The sequence below is a fragment of the Falco peregrinus genome, chromosome 5, assembly GCF_023634155.1.
Source record: "Falco peregrinus isolate bFalPer1 chromosome 5, bFalPer1.pri, whole genome shotgun sequence".
Lineage (NCBI taxonomy): Eukaryota > Metazoa > Chordata > Aves > Falconiformes > Falconidae > Falco > Falco peregrinus.
The window spans coordinates 22,339,577-22,359,216 of NC_073725.1; the positions used below are offsets into that span (position 1 = coordinate 22,339,577).

A 19,640-nucleotide genomic window follows, 5' to 3' on the forward strand; every position below is an offset into this window, starting at 1 on the left:
TCACTGTGGTCAGATGGGACAACATGGAATTATTTGTGGTAGCAGAAGAGGAATGCTTAAAAACCACCTGTTTATGTCTTTGTGTTTCATGCAAGATGGTAAGTGGTGACTAGCAGCAGGTGTGATCATTTTTCTCTAAAGGAACTACCAATATTTTTGACATTCCTTCTTTAATTAAAGAAGAGTGAAGAAATGTATGTTTTATAAGAGTTCCAGTCCACACACCTAAGTGTTTGCTTCTTGAGCTGAGCTTACAGCTAGTTTTATTTTTCCTTTCCTTTATTAACAATTTCTTAATCCCTTATTACTCTGTAGTCTGCATGCATCACTTTTCTGTTGATCCTGCTTGTTGGTGGGTTATTTTTATTAATGCTTGTTTATTGCAAGGCACCACAGACACTTGAGGTTTTATTATGTTACCTCATTTTATGTCATATACTTTGGGTATAGATACAATTCTGCCAGCAGGCTGCACACATCAGTGATTCACAAATGAAATCTTGCTGGATAGGAAGATTACTAAAGTCACGAAGCTTTAAGTATTATTTTAGTACTGTGGTGACACGGGTGGTTTTTAAAAAAATATTCCTATTTTATTTCGTTCAGAATAAGAAATCTTTAATAGTTTTTTCTGTGTGTTTCTAAGTTGCTGGTAAAAGTGATGCTTTATAATTTAATAATTAAGGGCTCCATATTATACTGCTAGGGAGAAAATACTCGAGAGAAGCCAGCACCAAGAGAACGAACTGTACAGGCTAGGTGTCCTGCTACAGATGCAGGCATGTGACTTCTTCCAGCTGAAGCCCAGAATCTGGTCTTTGTGCCACAATGGGAATTCATTCCTTTTTTTGGAAGAGAAATGCTTCATGTTTCCAAGGAGACACCCCACATCTGGCAACATCGAGCTCAAATAGACAACTATTCAGGTTAAAACGCCATCAGTATTTATACTGGTTTTACCCAGCATTGCTATCACTGAGAGCGACTGAATCAAGTTCCCAGGGGGTACTGCAAGTATCTTTGGAGTAAAATGTTTAGTTTCTGAGTTGACTTGTCTGTTTGGACAGTGTATGGATGGATCTCGTGTGTGCTTAATCATCTGACATCAGGAGGAGCCTTCCTATAAACAGCTGTGTCAGCTACTGGCATTTGGAAATGAAATGCACACCGTGGACGCTTACCTAGGTTTAAGCTTGAAGGCTAATTCCAGGGTGCTCAATGAGCAAGTGTTTCCAGAGAAAGGCTTTTTGATAATGTTGGTAGCTGCTGCTGTGTGCCTTTGTGTGAAACCACTGACTCAGTGCAGTAGCTCCTAAAGAGTAAACAGTTTTGCGTATTCTACTTCAAATAGACTTCAGGGAGCTGGGAACTTGCTTACACATACATGCAGGCAGGCTTGCTTTTCCGTGGAGCTCCTACATTTTATTTTCAGATTTTTCAGTATATAGTTACAGGCGGTCACCCTGTTAAAATAAGACTTCCTAGAGCATGACAAGATTTGCCCAGAAAGCCAACCATATCCTGGGCTGCATCAAAAGAAGCATGGCCAGAAGACTGGAGAAGGTGATTCTCCCTCTACTCTGCTCTGGTAAGACCCCACCTGGAGTGCTGCATCCAGCTCTGGAGTCCTTAGCACAGGGAAGACATGGACCGGTTGGAGCAGGTCCAGAGGAGGGCCGCAAAAGCGATCAGAGAGTTGGAACATCTCTTCTACGAGGAAAGGCTGAGAGAGTCGGGGTTGTTCAGCGTGGAGAAGAGAAGGCTCTGGGGAGACCTTACTGCAGCCTTTCAGTACTTCAAAGGGGATTACAAGAAAGATGGGGACAGGCTTTTTAATAGGGCCTGTTGCAATAGGACAAGAGTATAAATGAATTTATACTAAAAGGAGGTAGATTTAGGCTAGATACAAGGAAGAAAAATTTTATGATGAGGATGATGAAACACTGGAACAGGTTTTTGAGAGAAGTGATAGGTGCCCCATCCCTGGAAGCATTCAGGGTCAGGCTGGACAAGGGTCTGGGCAACCTGATCTGGTTGAAGATGTCAGTGTTCACTGCAGGGACTAGATGACCTTTAAATGTCCCTTCAAGCCTAAACTTTTCTATGATTCCATAAGAGAGAATTGGAGAGCCAAAGGGAGTTAAAACAGAACTTCTGATCTCCTTCTGTGTGGTTCATTTGCAAAGTCAGTTTGTGCACTACAGTTTCTCAGCTCTAGTTTGGAATGCATTTAAAAATACTGAATGGGGAGTACTCAGCTTTGGTGCTTAAACAAGACTTTAATGGACTGAGATGTGGGTTGTTAGGATCCTGTCTTAGGTTACATAGACCTGAAGTACTTCAGGAGTGAAATGTAAATATCTCACAGATACAAGGCAGTCCAGTGTACTAGTAGTATGGGAAGTCTGTATGTTTTTGTCTGCAAAACTTGCCTTTGAAAGGTTCTCCTAGGGCGTGAGGGGAGGGGCACAACTGTTGTCTCTCCCAGGGAGCGGGACCTTTGGCTAGGTATTGCCTCTGAACCTCAGGAGCACTGTGAGAGGCTTCTCCACTCCCTCTCCTTTTGGGGCAAGAGCACTGGCAAAGGTGTTCCCTGTTGCAAGCCGGCTGCTAAGGCTGTTAGTTAGGCAAGTCAGCTGAATGCCCATGTTGTAAGCAAAGTTTTCTGTTGTAGTGGTGGTGGAATTGGTGCAGCAGAGGAGTGGGAGCTGCGATTTGAGCAAGCAGCTGTGCCTTTTCCCAGCCACGTGCTGAAGTTCTTCAGTAGATGGAAGTCAATAAGCCTTCAGAGTTCCTGTTGAAATGGGGTTGTGTTTATTACTCTCCAATATGAATAAGAAGAATGGAAACCCTGCAACAGCTCTCTGTGTCCTAAAATGATCAATCTTAGCTGAAAAGTAGGATTAAAACTAATACGCAAAAAAATGCAACAGGTAAGCCAAGGATTAAGTTAATAATTTTGTTGCCTTCTTTTGTATTAACATAATTGTGTAATTAAAATCAGAGGGACTTTACAGCTTAGAAAACTGGGTTCATTGTTACAGTTTTGATCCCATTATTACACTGAAAAAACACCTATTTGTTTGGTTCAACATGAAGAAATAATCGGCCCAATCCTACCGCAAATACCCACTTTGGTAGCAAATTTACACTAGCATGTGAAAATGCAGTCAAATATATATTGGGAAATTATGCCTGCAGATTTTATTGTTTAAGACTTAACTGAAATGTAGTACATTAAATTTCTTCAACTAGTCACTGGAATATTTGCAAATAAACAAAAAAAGTATTAATTCTCCCATTTTTCTGCAGAAACTGGGAGGGTTTTTTTGGTGTAAGGTGTGCCATGGCCTACCATGTATTATTTTCGGTTCACAAAGTACTTTGTGCTTCCCTTTGTTCCTTCCCTCCTTTCCTTCCTTTGTTTAAGCCATAACTTTTGATCTCTACAATTTCCTCGGAATAAATCAGAAGAGCAGATACCATTAATTCTAATAATTATTTGTATACAATTCATTCTCCATGAGCTCGTGTAACCTATTTCCAATTGAAAGCAGAAGAAACCTTGCCCATCCTCTGTGCCTCTTAGCACACTTGCAAGATGAAATGTTGCAGCAAAATGTTGTTTCTCAGCTCTGATTAAAAGCATGAGTCACAATTTGTCAGGGCGTGTGGGTTAGAATTGCTCAGACTCTTTTGCCGCATCCTTTTCAGGACACATTATAATGAAGTGTGGAGCTGCTAGAATAAAGTCAGAGCTGGTAAGAAGAGGGAATTTCCTCTTCCTTCTGGCCAAACAGAGACAAAAATGAATTCTAGGAGCCTTTGGATAGCTATAAATCAATGCCATGGAAGAGTTACTGGAGAATGTACTGCTTTGAAACGAGTGACAATGACTGATACCAACTGCACGTTTGAGCCACTTATGGATTTGCAATACATTTATTAGGGCAATTTAATTGTGAATTGAAGTTTTAAATACCACATGGAATTTGTTCAACAGTTACATATAGACTGAGTTTTCATGCAGCATGAAATTATGCTGAATCCAGTTTCTGTGAAGATCCACAGGGAGGTTTATTAATATTTGTTGTAGATGCATTACAGCCAAATCTAAGCACTGTTTTATCGGCACAACAGGCCTCAAATCATGCTTATATACTCAGGGGTGGCAGTTCCCTTGTGGCAGCATGTTTATCATTTAAATGCAGTATTTGCAGTGTCCATGTGTAATATGTTCCCTATGCCCTGTTCAGAACATGCATTTGGCTAAAAAATAGCAACACAAAGATAATTTGAGCAAAATACAGGACAATAGTACTACTTACCTGGTGCTGGAGACAGAAGCGTCTCACAGTAGAGGGAACAATAATGAAAATAGGATGCCACATGGAAAAGAAATGCCATTTCCAACTTCCCTCCTTCCTGATATCAGTATCACATGTGTCTGAGTCAACGTGTGGAAATTAAACCAAATAATTATTGTAAGACTCTATTTCCAGACCTTGTACCGCTGTAGACCTTATCTGCTTTGGTTGCTAAGCTGAGCAGTCTAATATGAAAAGAGATTCATCCGCCTGAAGAGTCCACAGGGAAAGACCTCGGTGTGCAGTGCAGGGTCTGTGTGGTGCAGCATGGAAATGGGTATAATCACATAGCTAAAAATTTTCTCAAATAGTTGGCATGTAACAGAGTTGCTTAGGGCCGTCTGTGCACCCTTTATGCTGGCTCTTTTTATACTTTTAGTGCTTGCCTTTTTTACCTTAATATTCTTGTGTCTAGTCGCACGCTTGGACTCACACACACATATGCATGCACACAGATATAATTTTAGCTTCTGCGCAGATGGTCACAACTGACATATAGAAAAATGATCATTTGAGACTCAATAAACATTCCGAGCCAGGGGAATCCAAAAGCAATAATAATATTTTTAGGAGGTGCTCAGGTCTGAGTTATTATGGTGGCAGATGGTTCATACATATAAATCAAATATTTACTGACAAGTGAACCGATTGCTGCTGAGCATATTTTTTAAAGATCAAGGTAGCAGGTGAGAAGGAAACACATTAAGGCATGAATGAAGCTAGCAGATACTTCTTTGGTCTGCACAGGCCATATTAAGATGCAGTTTGATGGGTTTATGACATTGCATTGTATTTATCTGAAGGAAGGTCATACAACCCACTGCTCTGGCAAAGACAGTTCTGTTCCTAAAGGACAATAGTGTAATAGCTTCTTGATTCCAAAGTGATTTAATTGTAGTCTTCTTTATTATTAAAATACCTCTCCAGGGTAATTTCTTTTTTGTTCTGTGGCCTGACAATACACTGTTTAAATTTCTCTCAGGTGTGACCTAGATAAGTAAATTCACAAGGCACTTGCCGAAAGATCCCAAATAACTTTGTATCAGAAATGTAGTGATTGTACTGGGGAACCCTTCAAAACATGGCCTGCCATTTTTTTCCTCTTTTACAAGTTTGCTCCTTCCTGCTACATCGCAGACCTAATTCTTTGTTGGTACATGGAAGTACACTGATTTTCATGTAGCAGACCAATGTGATGAAGCTGAGACATCCGGAGGGGACATTCGTAGTTGCTGATGAGAGGGAGATTACTGATGGTGATTCCCTTGGGGTTGTTTTGCTCTGTCATCTTTCTCGGGCACCTGTCAAATATGTATACAGGAACCATTACGGCAGTCATTTCACTGACCTCCTGCACTGCTGTTGTCCGTCTTCAGTACTTCAGTTTATTCTTCAGTCCATCCACTGGTGGCCAAGGTTGTGGAAATGGGGAAACAGTTAGGTGAGGGTGAACATGATGTTGCTTAAGTCTGGTCAATGGATCTAATTTAAAGGAGAATTGCAAGAATTAGCGTAAATGAGGATTTGGGGAAGATCACTTGTTCTTCCAGTGCAGGATTTATCTTGAAGTATCACTCAGCAGATTTTTAGTTATTGGTAACTTTTGATGTTGCCAGTGAAATGCCACAAGGCAGTGGTGAACACTAAGGGCAAAGCATAGCTTGTAAACACTTTGTGATCTTCTAGGAGTGCTTTGGAAAATCAGTTTAAAAAATAGTGCTTCTAAATGCAGGAGGGACACTATGATGTTTAGCTAAAATGCTGCACACTTTAAAACATCCATTGAAAGCATAGCAGCGTAAGGATCTGATCTTCAAGTCTGTGGGTTTCTTTTCAGAATGTGGACTGCAGCATTGAGAGGGTGGTAAACGAAAGGCAAAAAGGAGACTGTAAATCTCTTGCTAACAAGAAAGTTCTTTTCTTTCCTGTGATTGTAATTTGCAGTGTTCAGGATTTTATATGTATTCCTGTTCTTTGCAATATGTTACTTGGTCTGTTTTAGGATACTTTTCTGTACAACATGATAATGAAAAGAGGGAACAGCGGTACCAACCCCTGTGTACTTTCTCTGAATACATGCCAGCAGTGACGATCAAATCCCATAGCACGTTCTGCCTGAATGGGCATGTGCCTGTGAAACCTTTTGGCCAAAATAGCCACCATCTTCTGCTCTTCCAGAAGACAAGGGAGATTTTGCTTCACAGCAGCAGGACGGAGGAGGGTATGAGCTGCCTTTGAACCTTCTTCCCTGTGCATCCTGAGGTGTGGATGCCAGTTACCTGCCTGGGTAAGGGGGCCACCTTGTACCTTCCTTGTGACGAACCATTCTGCAATATATGTTCCCTGGTGTGGTGAACCTCTTTGTTTGGGAAGTCTCTGGAGTATGCACAGCTACATCCATATATATACATTTTCTTGCTATGACCTTTTTCAGTAATTTTTGTGGTTATTATAAACTTTACTGGCTTTAAGCATAGTAAGAATCAATTGTGGCAGAAAGGCTAATTGCAGCTAGAGAGGATGGGGGAGCATGTCATTGCAGTGAAGTGCCTAAACCTACCTGCAGGCTCACAAAACTCTTATTTTTGTCACAGGGAAAAGGTCTTTCAGGTTCTGAGGGCAGGCTTTTCCTCTTTCTAGCAGAAGACAGCTTACAAGAAGGGAGGAAGCCCCAAAGCCCTTAAGCTGTTCCAGAGACCTCAGTCAGTGGAGCTGAGAAAAGGTCTTTCACAAACACCTTTTAAACCTTTGGAGCAGCCTCTTCTGTGAAGTAGAGAGTGATGTGCTCAGTAACAATATACTATTTTCTTGCCTCTCCTCTTCCCAGAGGAAACCCCTGTTACCTTGGTTTTTTCCCTCGCTGAAGAGTGGGTTGCCCTGAGCTGGTTGTCCTCCCCTGTAGGCATTAGCCCAAAAGCTCTCTGTGCAGGAGCACCTGCAGGGCACAGAGCTCGGCATAGGTCACTGGGTCTAGCCTGTGGTGTTGCACATCACCCCTGCGTAAGCCAGGGAACCTTCATCTCCAAGTAAGCGGAGTGGGTTCTTTCATTTGTGCTGTACCAGTTGGGAGGCTTTTCCAGAGGCTGAGTGCTCTAGTGCTTAGAAATCTTTCAGCTTCCAAATTGCATTCAGGGCCAGTTAATTTATGTTTGCTCTTGTGGCAAGATTGTTCCTTTAAAAGTTTGGTGTGGTTTTTTTCCTGGTGTTTACCTCTGATAACTACAGAGAACAATTGCAGTCCTTTTTAGCCTTTTTTTTGCTCTTCTGAAACTACTGATCCTATAGGGTTTGCATGAGCAAGGACAAGTTGGGAAGACTGGCCAGGTCTGGCAGTGGAGGGTCCTGTGAAGGCCAGTTTACCCCACATCCTTACATTGCGTTTAGTCATGTCCCTGCTCACAATGCAATTCACTCTTTCAGTGCATGTTTTTTCAAAACATGGAAACTGAGGCCTTCGTAAGCTCCAAATATGTTAGATCTACTGCATTTGCATGATCACAGGAAATGGATTCAGGAAGAAAGAGACCAGGTTAGTTAGCCATGATCCAACGTGATAAATAGATGCTTTGTATTCTGCTTCCCTTTAATTATTATTTTCTGTGAGCTCTGATGCCTGGCACACTGCTGAGATCAGACTAACAAGCTTCTACTTTGTGAATCACTTCAGCAAAAGGTCCTTGCTACCCGGTAGACTTTTCTTCGATGATGATGTTCTGAGCTCCCTGGTTTCAGAGCAGTATAGTCTTGCATTTTGCAGTATAGTTTTGCATTTTGCTTCCACTTTCTGCTTCCTCTTCCACCTGTGTCCAATGCATGGAAAAAATCCATTATCCATGGAAAAATAAGGGAAATATTAATTTAATTGGGAGGTTTGGGGTTGAAGGGGATATACATAAGATCCCAAAGCTAATGTTTGTCACTTGGACTGCAGTCTGCCAGAGTTGGTTAGTTAAATTGCCCAGACTTGGCTATCTCTGTCAGCAAAGGCAAGTAGAGCAATCGAAGGTGCCTACCTATCTCCCACGGGAGACAGCAGATAAGAAGGGAAGGCATAGCACTTGGGCTCCTTGGAGTCAAAAAATAGTGGTAGTCCAAAAGAGCAAGTGAAGAATCTTCCCTCTCTGCAGCAGCTGGACAGATTTTGACAACAACAACAAAAAACAAAACAAAACCATAAAGGGGGAAAGAGTGAAGGTCCGTTTATAAATTTCTATACTCAATAAAATTCAATGGAATATATACAGATATTCTGTGATAGTTATAGATGTGTTTCTTAATTCTACAAGGGATAATTTATGGTGTACAATAATTTCTGTCTTCCCTCTTTTTAATTTGTCTATATCGAATATTGGATCAAATGTAGCACTTTTGTGGTACAGGGGGCAGCATTGGCCTGTGTAATAAAATGTACTTTGTGTATGAGAGACAGACAAGCAAAAAACCTCCCGCTTCCACCTCTCAAACATATAAGTAGTGATTAAAAAACTCTCTGAGACAACTTCGTTCTTGTTTTGAATAAGCTTCAATATTTATTTAATCCCTTTGCATCTGAAAATGTGAGCAGGAAACTGAGAAAGTTGCACAGAGGCTTCTGGTCTGTAAATGGTCTACTTTGACCTCACTGGGTGTTTACTGGTGAAAAAGGAAAAGACTAGAAAGCTAGTTCTTGTTCAGTCTTCTAATTAGATATTTATTTTAAGTAATTAATTGCTTGGAGTACTACTGACATCTTACCTCTTTTGCCAAGACCTTCCATAACCAAGTTTTCAAGCTTTCCTCATTCTTTTTTTTGCAAAGCATTTTAAAAAGCCCCTTTTCCCTTAACCATCACTCCTCTTTAGAGCCTCCTTCCTAAACTGTCAGGTATAGCAATATGGGGTTTAAGGCTTTCTAGCTCTGTGGAGTTCATTAAAGAAAAACAGACTTTTAAAAACACCCTTCAAGAGTGATAGTGCTTTTGTCAAAGTTGCAGTGCTCTGAGTGCCTGCAACAGGGATTTTTGTGGAGCTATTGCAATGCCATGGTTTAAGTAATAACTTCAAGTGTCATCAGCGTGGAAATTTTCTCATTTTGGAAAGCCTCCCAAGGTGAAGACTGTTTCTGCAAGTTTTCTAAGTCTGCTGTCACAGAAACTGAGCAACTCTGGGTCAAAAAGGACAGACCGGAGAAGATGGGTACGCACTTGTCTTGGTGACAATATTAGTTGATATTATTATTTGGCAGAAAAGTTCGTGCCAGTCACCAGAGCTTTTAATCAAAACCGTCAGCTTGATACGCTCAACTCAAGAAAAGTTTAAATGAACAGCAACTTTTCCACCAACTTCATCAGTTGCATTTTTTGTGCTGATTATTTTACTGTCACTCAAACATTTTTTTTCTGTATTTTCTGAGATGAAAAGCTAAAATTTGCCTTCCCTTAAAACTTCTGCTTGAAATTCTCTGTATATTTAGTCTTGGTGGCAGTCTAGGACTGAACACATTATTAGGATGTAGAGAATGCAGCAGTAGTCTGAATATATTATCTTCATATATGTCTATATGTATCCTTATATCTATATGTAGTTCACTTTTTCAAACTTCTTGAAAGTTCACCGTTCCCTGGGTCAGCTGCGTCTGTGCTCCTTCTGGACAGAGAAGCTAAAACTATGTGTAATTACTGGATGCAGCTGAAATCCCAGTTCCCCAGCCCTGAGGGAACTGGGTGATTGCTTGTAATTAAAAGCAGTTAGCAGTCCCCTTAGATTGCTGCTCCTCGGTTAGCTTTAACCCTTGCAGGCTTGTCTTCCAACCCTCACTTATGGTGGTAGTAATGGCTCTGCAGCTATGGTGTGAGTCAGTTACCATCAAGCCCTAAAATCTAATCTTAAACAGAAAATAATAATAAAAAAAAAGATTAAATTTCACTTCCAAATTACAGTTTGAGAAGTACTTGGTCCTAGTGTAATAAAACTAGAAAGTAGAATTGCAACAAAAATCTGAAACCAAAGTACCTTATTCATACCAGTGTAACTCCAGATGCTGACAGATATGTTGCTTATTCACACTGGGATAATATATGGTTGAATTAGGACTCTTTAGGAAAGATTCAGTAGGCTTAGGACCACATACTGTTCTTGGCTAAATGGGACAGAGGCATCTATGATTTGATAACAGTTTCTTGCTATCAAAAATGCTTAATATTTAGGTGGACGTTAATGCTTTTTCAACAGCCAGAAGCTGAATACAGCAGAAGTAATTCCGTTCAATGCCATCTATTTTGTAGTGAAATATGACTTATTTTAATTGATATATAAATGAGTTAATTATGCAATTAGATTAATTATCTGTTTTATTTACTTTCGGAGTCTCATGATACTTTTCTTATTAACTCTTCATACACTTAGCACAGTGGTTACCTTTCTCAGAGTTCAACCTTCTGAAGTTGTTCTGCTCAGGACAGAGTGCTGTAATTCTGATTTTTTTTCAAAAATGCATACAAGTGAGCTGCAATGTTTAACTATTTCCCCGATCTATCTCTAGTATTTCAAGTGAAGAATAAATAAGATAAATGCAATTAAGTGATAAGCTGATCCCCTTTCCCTCCTCATAAGCCCCTCCCAAACAAACAAAAAGTGTTTGTAGCTGAAAACAAGCAAGAAATTTTTTTCCTCTTAGATAAAGGCTGAGCAAAATCTGCCCAGGTTATCTTGGCATTAGCAGAATTAGCAGAAATGTCAGTGTTTTACAAACTGAATATAGTATTGGCGTAATATTTTTCAATACGGTACTGGCAGACTCATCACAGCGTAATACCGTAACTGAAGTTCAGAGATCCAGACTCGGATGTGCAATAATAAAAGCAAAGACAGATACTCTGCTGCAGTTTGGTTGGAGGCATTAATGGTAAGAGAATAAAATAGATTCTGGATTGTTTATGCGTGGATAGACATATGAATACATTGTAGTCATACTAATTATAGAACTTGTTATAATGCTTGAAGCTTTCATTCTGTCAAATCAGATTAATTGATGAGAGAAAATGCATGTTCACACAGGCAATATGTAGGAATAGCAATAAGCAATGTCTCAGCATGCTTTCAGTGCCTCATGCTACCCCTTCAGCATGGGGCAGCTTAGCTGTTTTTGCTGCAGTCCAGCAAAGACTTCAGAAATCTTGCTGTTGGAAATTATTGCTCCAGTTTGTGCATGCTCACTGAAGGACTGGCTCCATCAGACAGGCTGCTGGAAGCATTTTTGGATGCATTGCAGTGGGCTGGTGAAATCTACAAGGAGAACTCTGAAATTTGCCACTCTTTTTCTAGTCCACTTAAGACATAAAGGAAAGGAACTGTAGGTGCCTTTACAGAAAGTTGTTGTCGGGAAGTTTAATCTGAGGACAGAGCCTAGTTTACAGCTGCATGGCATGTCAGAGGTTGCTCTGACTATTCTGTCTTGGACTCATGTATGAAAAACCTGTACCACCACCCTGAGAAAGGCAGACCTACTCCTGCATGCCCGGGTGTTTTGTGTGTTTTGCAGTGATGCCTGCCCTCATGGAGGCACGTGTTGGAGCCACCCTCCCCAGCTGCCTTTCACACCACTGTGCTGTGCGTCAACAGCACCCTCCTGCATCAGAAGTCCTGCAGAACGGTGTGTTTACTAAGGAGGGAGAAGTACCTCTAATTAAGATCCTTCCTGCACAGGGCTCCATCAAGAGGCTTTGAGCATGAATGCAAGTATGGTCCTGGACTGAGGAAGGGGGAGACAAAGAGTGTGAAGCCTGCATTTGCCCAAATCTATGTGCTGGGATAGAGGAGGCCAGTGTAGGGCTTGTTTGGCCTGCTTGGGACCTCCACATTGCTCTTCATTCTTTGCTGTCACTGACAGAGCTGACCTAGTGCCCTAGGAAGGGAGTGTGCCAAAGCTGTCCGCGGTGGGTGTCCAGGCTCCTCTCCCACAGTCTAGTGGAGGAGGCAAGAAAGATGCTTCCAGGGCTCAGGAAGGAGTCTTTCTGCCCTGGACCTCTTGCCAGATAATACAGCAGCAGAGAGAAATCCAGTGTCTCCCTTGGGCTAGACCTTGTTTGAAGGCAGCAGCAGTGTCCTCTTGCATCTCCTGTGGGACGGCTTGGGGAGGTGCATAGATGCAGCACAGTGCTCTTTAGTTTGTGCGGTGCTGCTCCAGCTGTAGGCGCATGCAGTGCTGCGTACACAGTCCCCGTCTGTGCTCCCAGTGTGGCCTTCACCTGCCAGAAGCTGAGCAATGGATGTCTCTGATAGGCAGGTGGGCTTTTCCTCAGCTGAGCTCCCCTCTGCTTTGAAGACATGGCTAATCCATCAGGAGGTGGCTTACTGCTGCATCTGTCAAATGATGGTCATGATAGTCAAGCAGTGTGGAGTGAATCAGATGGTGCCGTTCCTGCCTTTCAGACTTGCTCTGTGCTTGTGATTTGTTGACCTCTGTGCAGCAACATGAGTGTGAGACGCTCAGCCTACGAACTTCGTTCCTTTGGAAGCTTCTCTTGCTCACCATGAGGTTTAAGGTCTTCAGTTTAAGGCAAGCAAGGTGATAAGTATTAATGGGAGATATGTATGGGACAAGTTCATAACATTTTACAGCCACAGCCACCCTCCTGATATTTGCTATGTTGCTGACACCTATCACAAAATCAGGGACTTAAACAAGCAAAGGCTTAAACCTGAACATGGTGATACCAATATCCTGCATTCCTGTTTTTCCCTGTTACTCCCTCTGTACCTTAAAATCAAATGAGCGGAAAGAAAGACATCGTGTTTTGCAACTGCTTTATTCACCACCGAAGGGCAGTGACACGTACAACACACTAGCTGTTCAGCGGTGGGCATCAGTGTAAGAGGAAGTAGCACAGGCAGTGAAGAATAACATCATATTCCATCGTCACTGCAGAGGAGCATAAGCAGACAGCATGCCCCAAGCTGGTACAGGCATCTTTGCTTGTGTTGGAAAACTGCTTACTATGGCTGCTTGCGCAGTTCTTTGTAACGCTCAGAAGAGGTTCCCAGAGCAAACATAGTAGGTTGTCCTTTGTAATGCACAAAAGGGAAGAGGACCATCTGGGGAATTAGTCATGCTTTTACCCCTCATAACTTCTCTCTTTTCCTTGAATGTGTCCCGACTTGACTCAGCTGTGTGCTAGTTATATTTGAGGATCTCACTCAGTTGCAGAGAGCTGAAGATGTTTAACAGCTGCAGCAGTGCTGTACCTGGGTAGCTCCTTAAGAATTACCTAGGAAAGGATTTAAACTGCCTAGACTGACAGCTGATACAGTTTAGCACCTAGCAACGGGAAGGATAACATTCATTAAACAGCCAGCTTTCTCAAAATCAACATCAAGTACTTCAGAGACCCTCCCTGGACCTAGCATTGCAGGTGTATGGTTGAATGTCCTTGCAGGGAAGAGGTGACCTTCTCCAGGGCACAGGCAACCGGACTGCCCGAGGTGTACTGAGTGTCTGTGGTGCAACAGACCCAGGGAGCAGGTAGGATCCTCATACTGCTTCAGCTGCTGGGAATTCCTTATTGCCCCTAACTAATTATTAGAGTTTCTGCTATCATGGGAGGAAAAAAAGAGTTACTGGACAGTACTGTAAAATTTTATTAAAGAAGGAAGGAATCTTTATTTCTGGGAAGTCCCAAATGACATTTTTTTTCTAGTTATCTTCTATACAAAACCAAATTGAGAGAATGAATGGAGATTGAAGGAGAGACTGTTGATAATAGCTTCTTGTATTTTGTTACCAGAGTGGTGCTGCTGTGTGGGATCTCATTAGGGTCCTCCCTCCTACCCCAGCCCCAAACTGTGTCATAGCACTAAATGAAAGGGACAGGCAGCTACCTTGTGTCTTCAGCAACTCTCTCACCAGTGCCATCTCTGCCTGCCTGGTGTCTTTGTCTCAACTTCCTTCAGCTAAGTGTCACAACTGTAAAAATATTTGCCTTTGGCAGAAGCAGCATCCTTAGACACATTCCTGATTCCTCTGTGTCTGCTTCTAGATTTTCCATTTGCTTCCACAGGCTCCAACACTGGTGTCACTCTTGCCAGTGCTCTTTCCTCTCCCAGTTCATGTTTTGCAGGTCACCTTGTTTCCTGCAAACACCGCGAGCCCTGTCTCTACCTGTAATTCCTATAAAATCATTGCTGCGATGTCGTAATGGTCTGGCCCTCAGTTTCCTCAACGGTTGGATGCAATGGCATTTTTGTCTGCATTCTCCTGATTTAGCCCCTGTCAGAATTCCCAGTTCTATTTGGTTTTACAATTAGCTATCAGAATGCACAGTCCTTGTATTCAGTAGCTTATGGTCTCAGAGGCTCTTGGAGGTCAAAATAAAATGAAATAAAAGGCTCAAGGCTGGGAGGATGTCTAAGTTCTCCTGTATCACCTTTTTAACAGGATCCACTTAATATTAGTTTAGTTCTTCAGATCTGTGGAGGTGTCCTAGCCTGGCACACAGAATCTCGTAGTTCCCTTTTTTTCTTGTCTCCACCTTGCTGTCTTTGTCTGCCCAATGTCTCTCCCCTGTGTGCCTGCCTTCATAGCTGTGACACTAGTTCATGATTTTTTCTGCAGTCTATAGTAACTGTCCTTTAATTCTTAGTCTTACGCCTCTCTGTTTTTAGATACCAGCTGAAAATAATTTCCCCCCCTTAATAATTTTTTCTCATCTGTCATTATGTATATATTCTTTCTGGCATTATCTGGTATTTTGAATGCATAATTTGCATGGTAAATAATAACATGATGAAGGTGAAAAGTACCTGGGTTCTGCTGATCTTGACTATAAAGTTATTACCTAGGAAAAGAATGAAACACTGGTTAAATAGATAAAATATAGGTAAGGTACAGACGTGTGTGTTACACCAGCATCAGATTGTTGTTGACTTATGCACTCCAGCTCAAAAGTAAAATATATGTTTATCATTTCAAGGGAAAATGTTATTTAAAAAGGGTATGGGTTATGGTATGTTGGTAATGCCTCTCTGTTCCAGTGATGATTCCTGGTAATAAATGAAACTTCATGGAAAATGCTCCTGGCTAAAGCTGAATGGGAAAAATGTGATTCTGTGCATTCGGCAATAGAATTGAAAGAGGTATAGAGGCAAAAATGAAGTGTAAATGGGGACTTTTGTTCTGCTGGCTGCTTTATGTAACTGCGGTAGGCCACATGTCTGTGGGGCTGAATACCCGCCTCTGGTTTTCGCATGAGGTGGCTTTTTTAAAATATCTAAAACCCATAGGAACTAAGGGTGAGGGAGCTTTGCCTCCTACAACAAAAAAGAAATCTCAGCATCTCTGTGTTGATTTGAGTGAATACTAAAAGCTACAAAGGGTTTCCTTAAATGGGATGGGTTGCATTTGGAAAGTGTAATCTCAAATATGTATTGTATGCATGTTGGCAAAATGATGCAGGAATAATGAAGACCGATACCTTGCTCTTACAGTCTCCTCCTCATCAGTGGAACTCACTGTCCTTCCTGTAGGTCTGGTTCTCAGATGGAGACACTGAGATAAGTAGGGAAATGATTACCTGTCACCTATGAAACGTGTGGCTGAGCTTCTGGGTTGTACTGATGAATCAGTAAGACCGGGTCATCTTATTGACAAGGTCAAAAGTGCCATGAAGTTGGTAAAACTCTGATAACATAAGCTTTTATTCCAGATAGGCTTTCTCTTTCTGTCAATACGATATACTTTTTATGGAGCCGTCTCTAATCTCACTAGAATTGAAATGAACCTGGCACTTTTTCTACTTTGGAAGAAAAGTTTAAAGTTAAAGATTTATGGGTTTACCTCAAAACTTTTTTTTAACTCTTCCCCTTGCTACCCCCCCAGTGAAAACTGCATTTTGCATTAATGAATGCAAGGCTTCCAGTTCTCCCATGTATGAAAAGCACTCTTGAATATGCAGAAGCAAGACGATAAATTGGTAACTTGTTGCACAAAGTCAGCAGCACAGTTTCAGAGCCTAAGGCCAGTTATAGGCCCTCTTGCACACAACAGATCCCAAAGCAGAAACATCACTGATTTTGTATAGATGTATAAATCTGGAATTTTATTTTTTTTTTCCCCATGGTGTAGGAGAATCTCTGTAGGCAGGGTGGTCTGGTCTGTTTTTACTTTGCCTGGTTGGATTTTGAAGTGGTCAGGTTGCATGATTAATAACGGATTTAAGCCCTTTAAACAGGGGCTGGCTTGATTAGGCCAATTAATGCATTCGTTACATATCCACAAGCTACTCAGAGCATTGATGTGTGGACTTGCACAACTGGAGTTGGAAGTCATCACCAACGAGCATATTTTCACTGGAGCTTGTCTTCCTTTATGTGGTGAACTTCTCTGCTGCAGGCTCTGTTTCTCCAGAGGCAACTTTTGCAATACACCACAAAATGTGTTAAGGCTCGGACAAGGTTTTGACAGTTATTTTCCCTCTGCTCTAGTTATTTCATCTGAAAGCACCACATCAATAACCTTAACTAGAGAGAGGTACACGGGGGATCTTGGCAGAGTTTGAGAGGTGATTGATGAGGTTGGTGCAATGAGAGAAATCCCTGTCCTTCCTCCTGCCCTGGGCAGGGACCCTGCTGGCGCAGAAAGAGATGCCCGTACCTTGGTCCCTGCTGTGCCTGGGGTCAGTACGAGGGAACTCCAGGGGACCCAGAGGAGAGCTGAGTGGTTTGAACCTCCCCTGGGCAAACCTCCTGAGTCTGATCCATAGGTCCTGTTTCATGCCTCATACATTATGAATAACGTATTCTCCTTTAATGTATTGTTTGCGGTTCTCGTTGAAAGGCATCAGCATATCTATGAGATATGACTAACGTGTTGGGCTTGATCTCTCTTCAGTATACGGACTTTCCCCGCTGTGTTTTGGGGAATGTTTTAGGCATTGTGTAGGCAATGATGCTTTACCAATTTATTTATTTTAAAAGTGGGTTTTGCCCCAGTGGAAGCCTCACAGCCCGTGCTGCGCGTCACTCCCTCAGGAAAGCAGGCTGACTGCAATGAAGCAGATGGCTGTTTGCCAGGAGTGAGTCGCTCACTTTCTGTAATTCACCCTTCCTTTTTTTTTTTTTTTTTTTTTCCCTCTTCTTTTCCCAAATGGTTTGGCTTGGTTGGGTTTTTAATCAGAGCCAGCCTGTCTCCAATAGCCTGTTCCCTCGCGCGCCTGTTTGTGTGTGCGTGAGAGAGGGAGGCAGAGAGAGAAGCCGTGCCTGGGCTATGCTGACAGATGACTTTTTCCTCAGTTGTCAGGTTTCGAGCGTGTCGGCAGCGCTGCTGGTAAGTGAGGGGAAAATAATTATGCCAGGGCAGGGAGAGGGATGCTGCCCCACGGGGAAGCAGCCCGGAGGGACCGTGGGCTGCCACTGGCGTGGTGGCCAGCAGCCTTGGAGGCAGCGCCCAGCCCTGGGACCCCAGCAGCCCCACAGTTTACTTGTCAGCAGGGTAGCAGGGGATTTTCCTCCCCTCCTCCCTTGATAAAGATCCCTCAGCTGGTGTTACTGATTGTATCCTTGGCTTACTGTAAGGAAAAAAACCCAAACAAACCAAACAACAAAACCAACCCAAAACCAAACCCCCAAACCAAACAACCAAAACAAGGCGGGGGGGGGCGGGGGGGGGGAGAAAAAATATCCGTGTGGGTTTGCAATCCAGAGATGAGCCTGTAATCCCCTGGGTCAGTCAGCCCGAGGATGGTGGCATGCTGGTGCAGCTGCCCCCCACTTACACCTGAGTGCTGGGGGCTGCCCACGCGGCCCCGCTCGCCGGGCGGGGGGAGAAGTGGCTGCCAAAAATGTTGGCTGCTCCTGGGCAGCGTTAAAGGTGGAGCGTGTGCGTGTGTGGGGGGCAGCATCCGTCCTCGCAGAGCTTTAACCGAAGCGCTAACCTGCAGCTATGGAGTCACCGACTAAGGAAATCGAAGAATTTGAGAGCAACTCTCTGAAATACCTACAGCCAGAGCAAATAGAGAAAATCTGGCTCCGTCTCCGAGGCTTGTAAGTAGTACTTTTTTTTCATGTCCTTCTGTTCCCTCCCGTGTTAAAATTATTGCAGCACTTTCTTTTTTCCTTTCTTGCTGGTACCTTCAGAATCTCTCAGGAGTTTCCACACCTGTTCTCCATAAATACAGTGGCTTAATCTTAGCAAAAGATCCATTTGTTTCCTTAAATTGAGCTGCTTGTTACATTGAACAAACATTTTCCAGTGGGAATGTGGAAATGTCATTAATGAGGCATTGTAAGATCTAAGCAGTTACTGAGATGCTAATTACTTTAGCTGCTATACTAGAAAAGTTTTGTTATAGCCTGAATGGTAGTTAATTGGATCCTCTGTTCGCAATAATCTTACCCTTAGATGCAGCGTATGGAAGACTTTTTTTTCCCCTGTAAATGTACACCGTTTCTGGCACTGAGATGGTTAGCGAGGACAAAATAAGCAGAGAAAGCACAATTGGAAAACATTTTTAACAGCATTTGTAATGGCAGCAAATTCATGTTCCATGGATTGGATTATACTTATTAATTTAATTTAAGCCTGACTTGCCATGAAATGATGGGACACTGCCTCCTCAGTAGAAAAAAAAAGTACCTGTGCTTAAAGAACTTGGCACTGCAGAAAAGCAAAAGTTTATAGGCTGTAGAGTTTGCCTAGCTTATTTAAAGTCAATGCCTGGTATCTTTTTCAGATTCTCAGTATGTAAAATACTGTCTACCAGCAATAAAATCCCTTACTGGCAGCAAAGCATTTATTTGCCCATCAGTTTTTGGCCAAGGCAAAGAGGAGCATTACTACGTTAAGCTGCATCCCTCCCTGTGTTCAGAACAGTTTGTTTTGTTTCTTTTTTTCTTCAGCCTCATATGTTAGAGTTATTAAAATTTCAGCCCTCAAGGGAAAGGGGGGAGGGAAGGGAGCAAGGAGGCTAGGAAACAGTAGAAGCAAGAAAATGCAGAAAGAGTAGGCTAATAACTGAAAACAAATGGGTCCAACTTAAACTTGAGTTGCTCTTTGAGTGTTATTTTGTGTGAGCTGCGACAGCATATTTTGTAAAGCATATCCAAAACTTCTGTAGGACTCCAAGCAGTCTAAGAGACGTGTATGAATATGTATTTCTTTCAAGGCATCACTCCAGGAAGCCTGTTTTGTGAAGGAACTTAATCAAAGTAGATGACAGCTGTCTTGTAAGCCTTCCAAACAGAACAGCCACACAAAACAAACCCTCTTATTTTCAAGTCTGTGCCATGCTGTAGTATTAAGAGT

The 19,640-nt window shown here is 42.3% G+C and overlaps 1 protein-coding gene across 9 annotated transcripts in view; it reads left to right on the forward strand.

The window, feature by feature from the left end:
* Nucleotides 1–19,640, forward strand: part of LOC101920115 (dual specificity calcium/calmodulin-dependent 3',5'-cyclic nucleotide phosphodiesterase 1C) — a 372,306-nt gene that overhangs the window by 152,012 nt on the left and 200,654 nt on the right. For 3 of the 9 annotated variants that reach the window (XM_055805456.1, XM_055805460.1, XM_055805458.1), the window contains exons 1-2: nt 17,515–17,663; nt 18,277–18,379. The exons of 3 other annotated variants lie outside the window; for them this stretch is intronic. In XM_055805456.1, the coding sequence (XP_055661431.1) occupies nt 18,279–18,379 (101 nt within the window). In that variant the 5' untranslated portion in view covers nt 17,515–17,663; nt 18,277–18,278. Of the gene's footprint in view, nt 1–17,514; nt 17,664–18,068; nt 18,380–19,640 lie in introns of those variants that run through there. 3 more of the 9 variants (XM_055805461.1, XM_055805459.1, XM_055805457.1) reach the window with 2 other exon arrangements.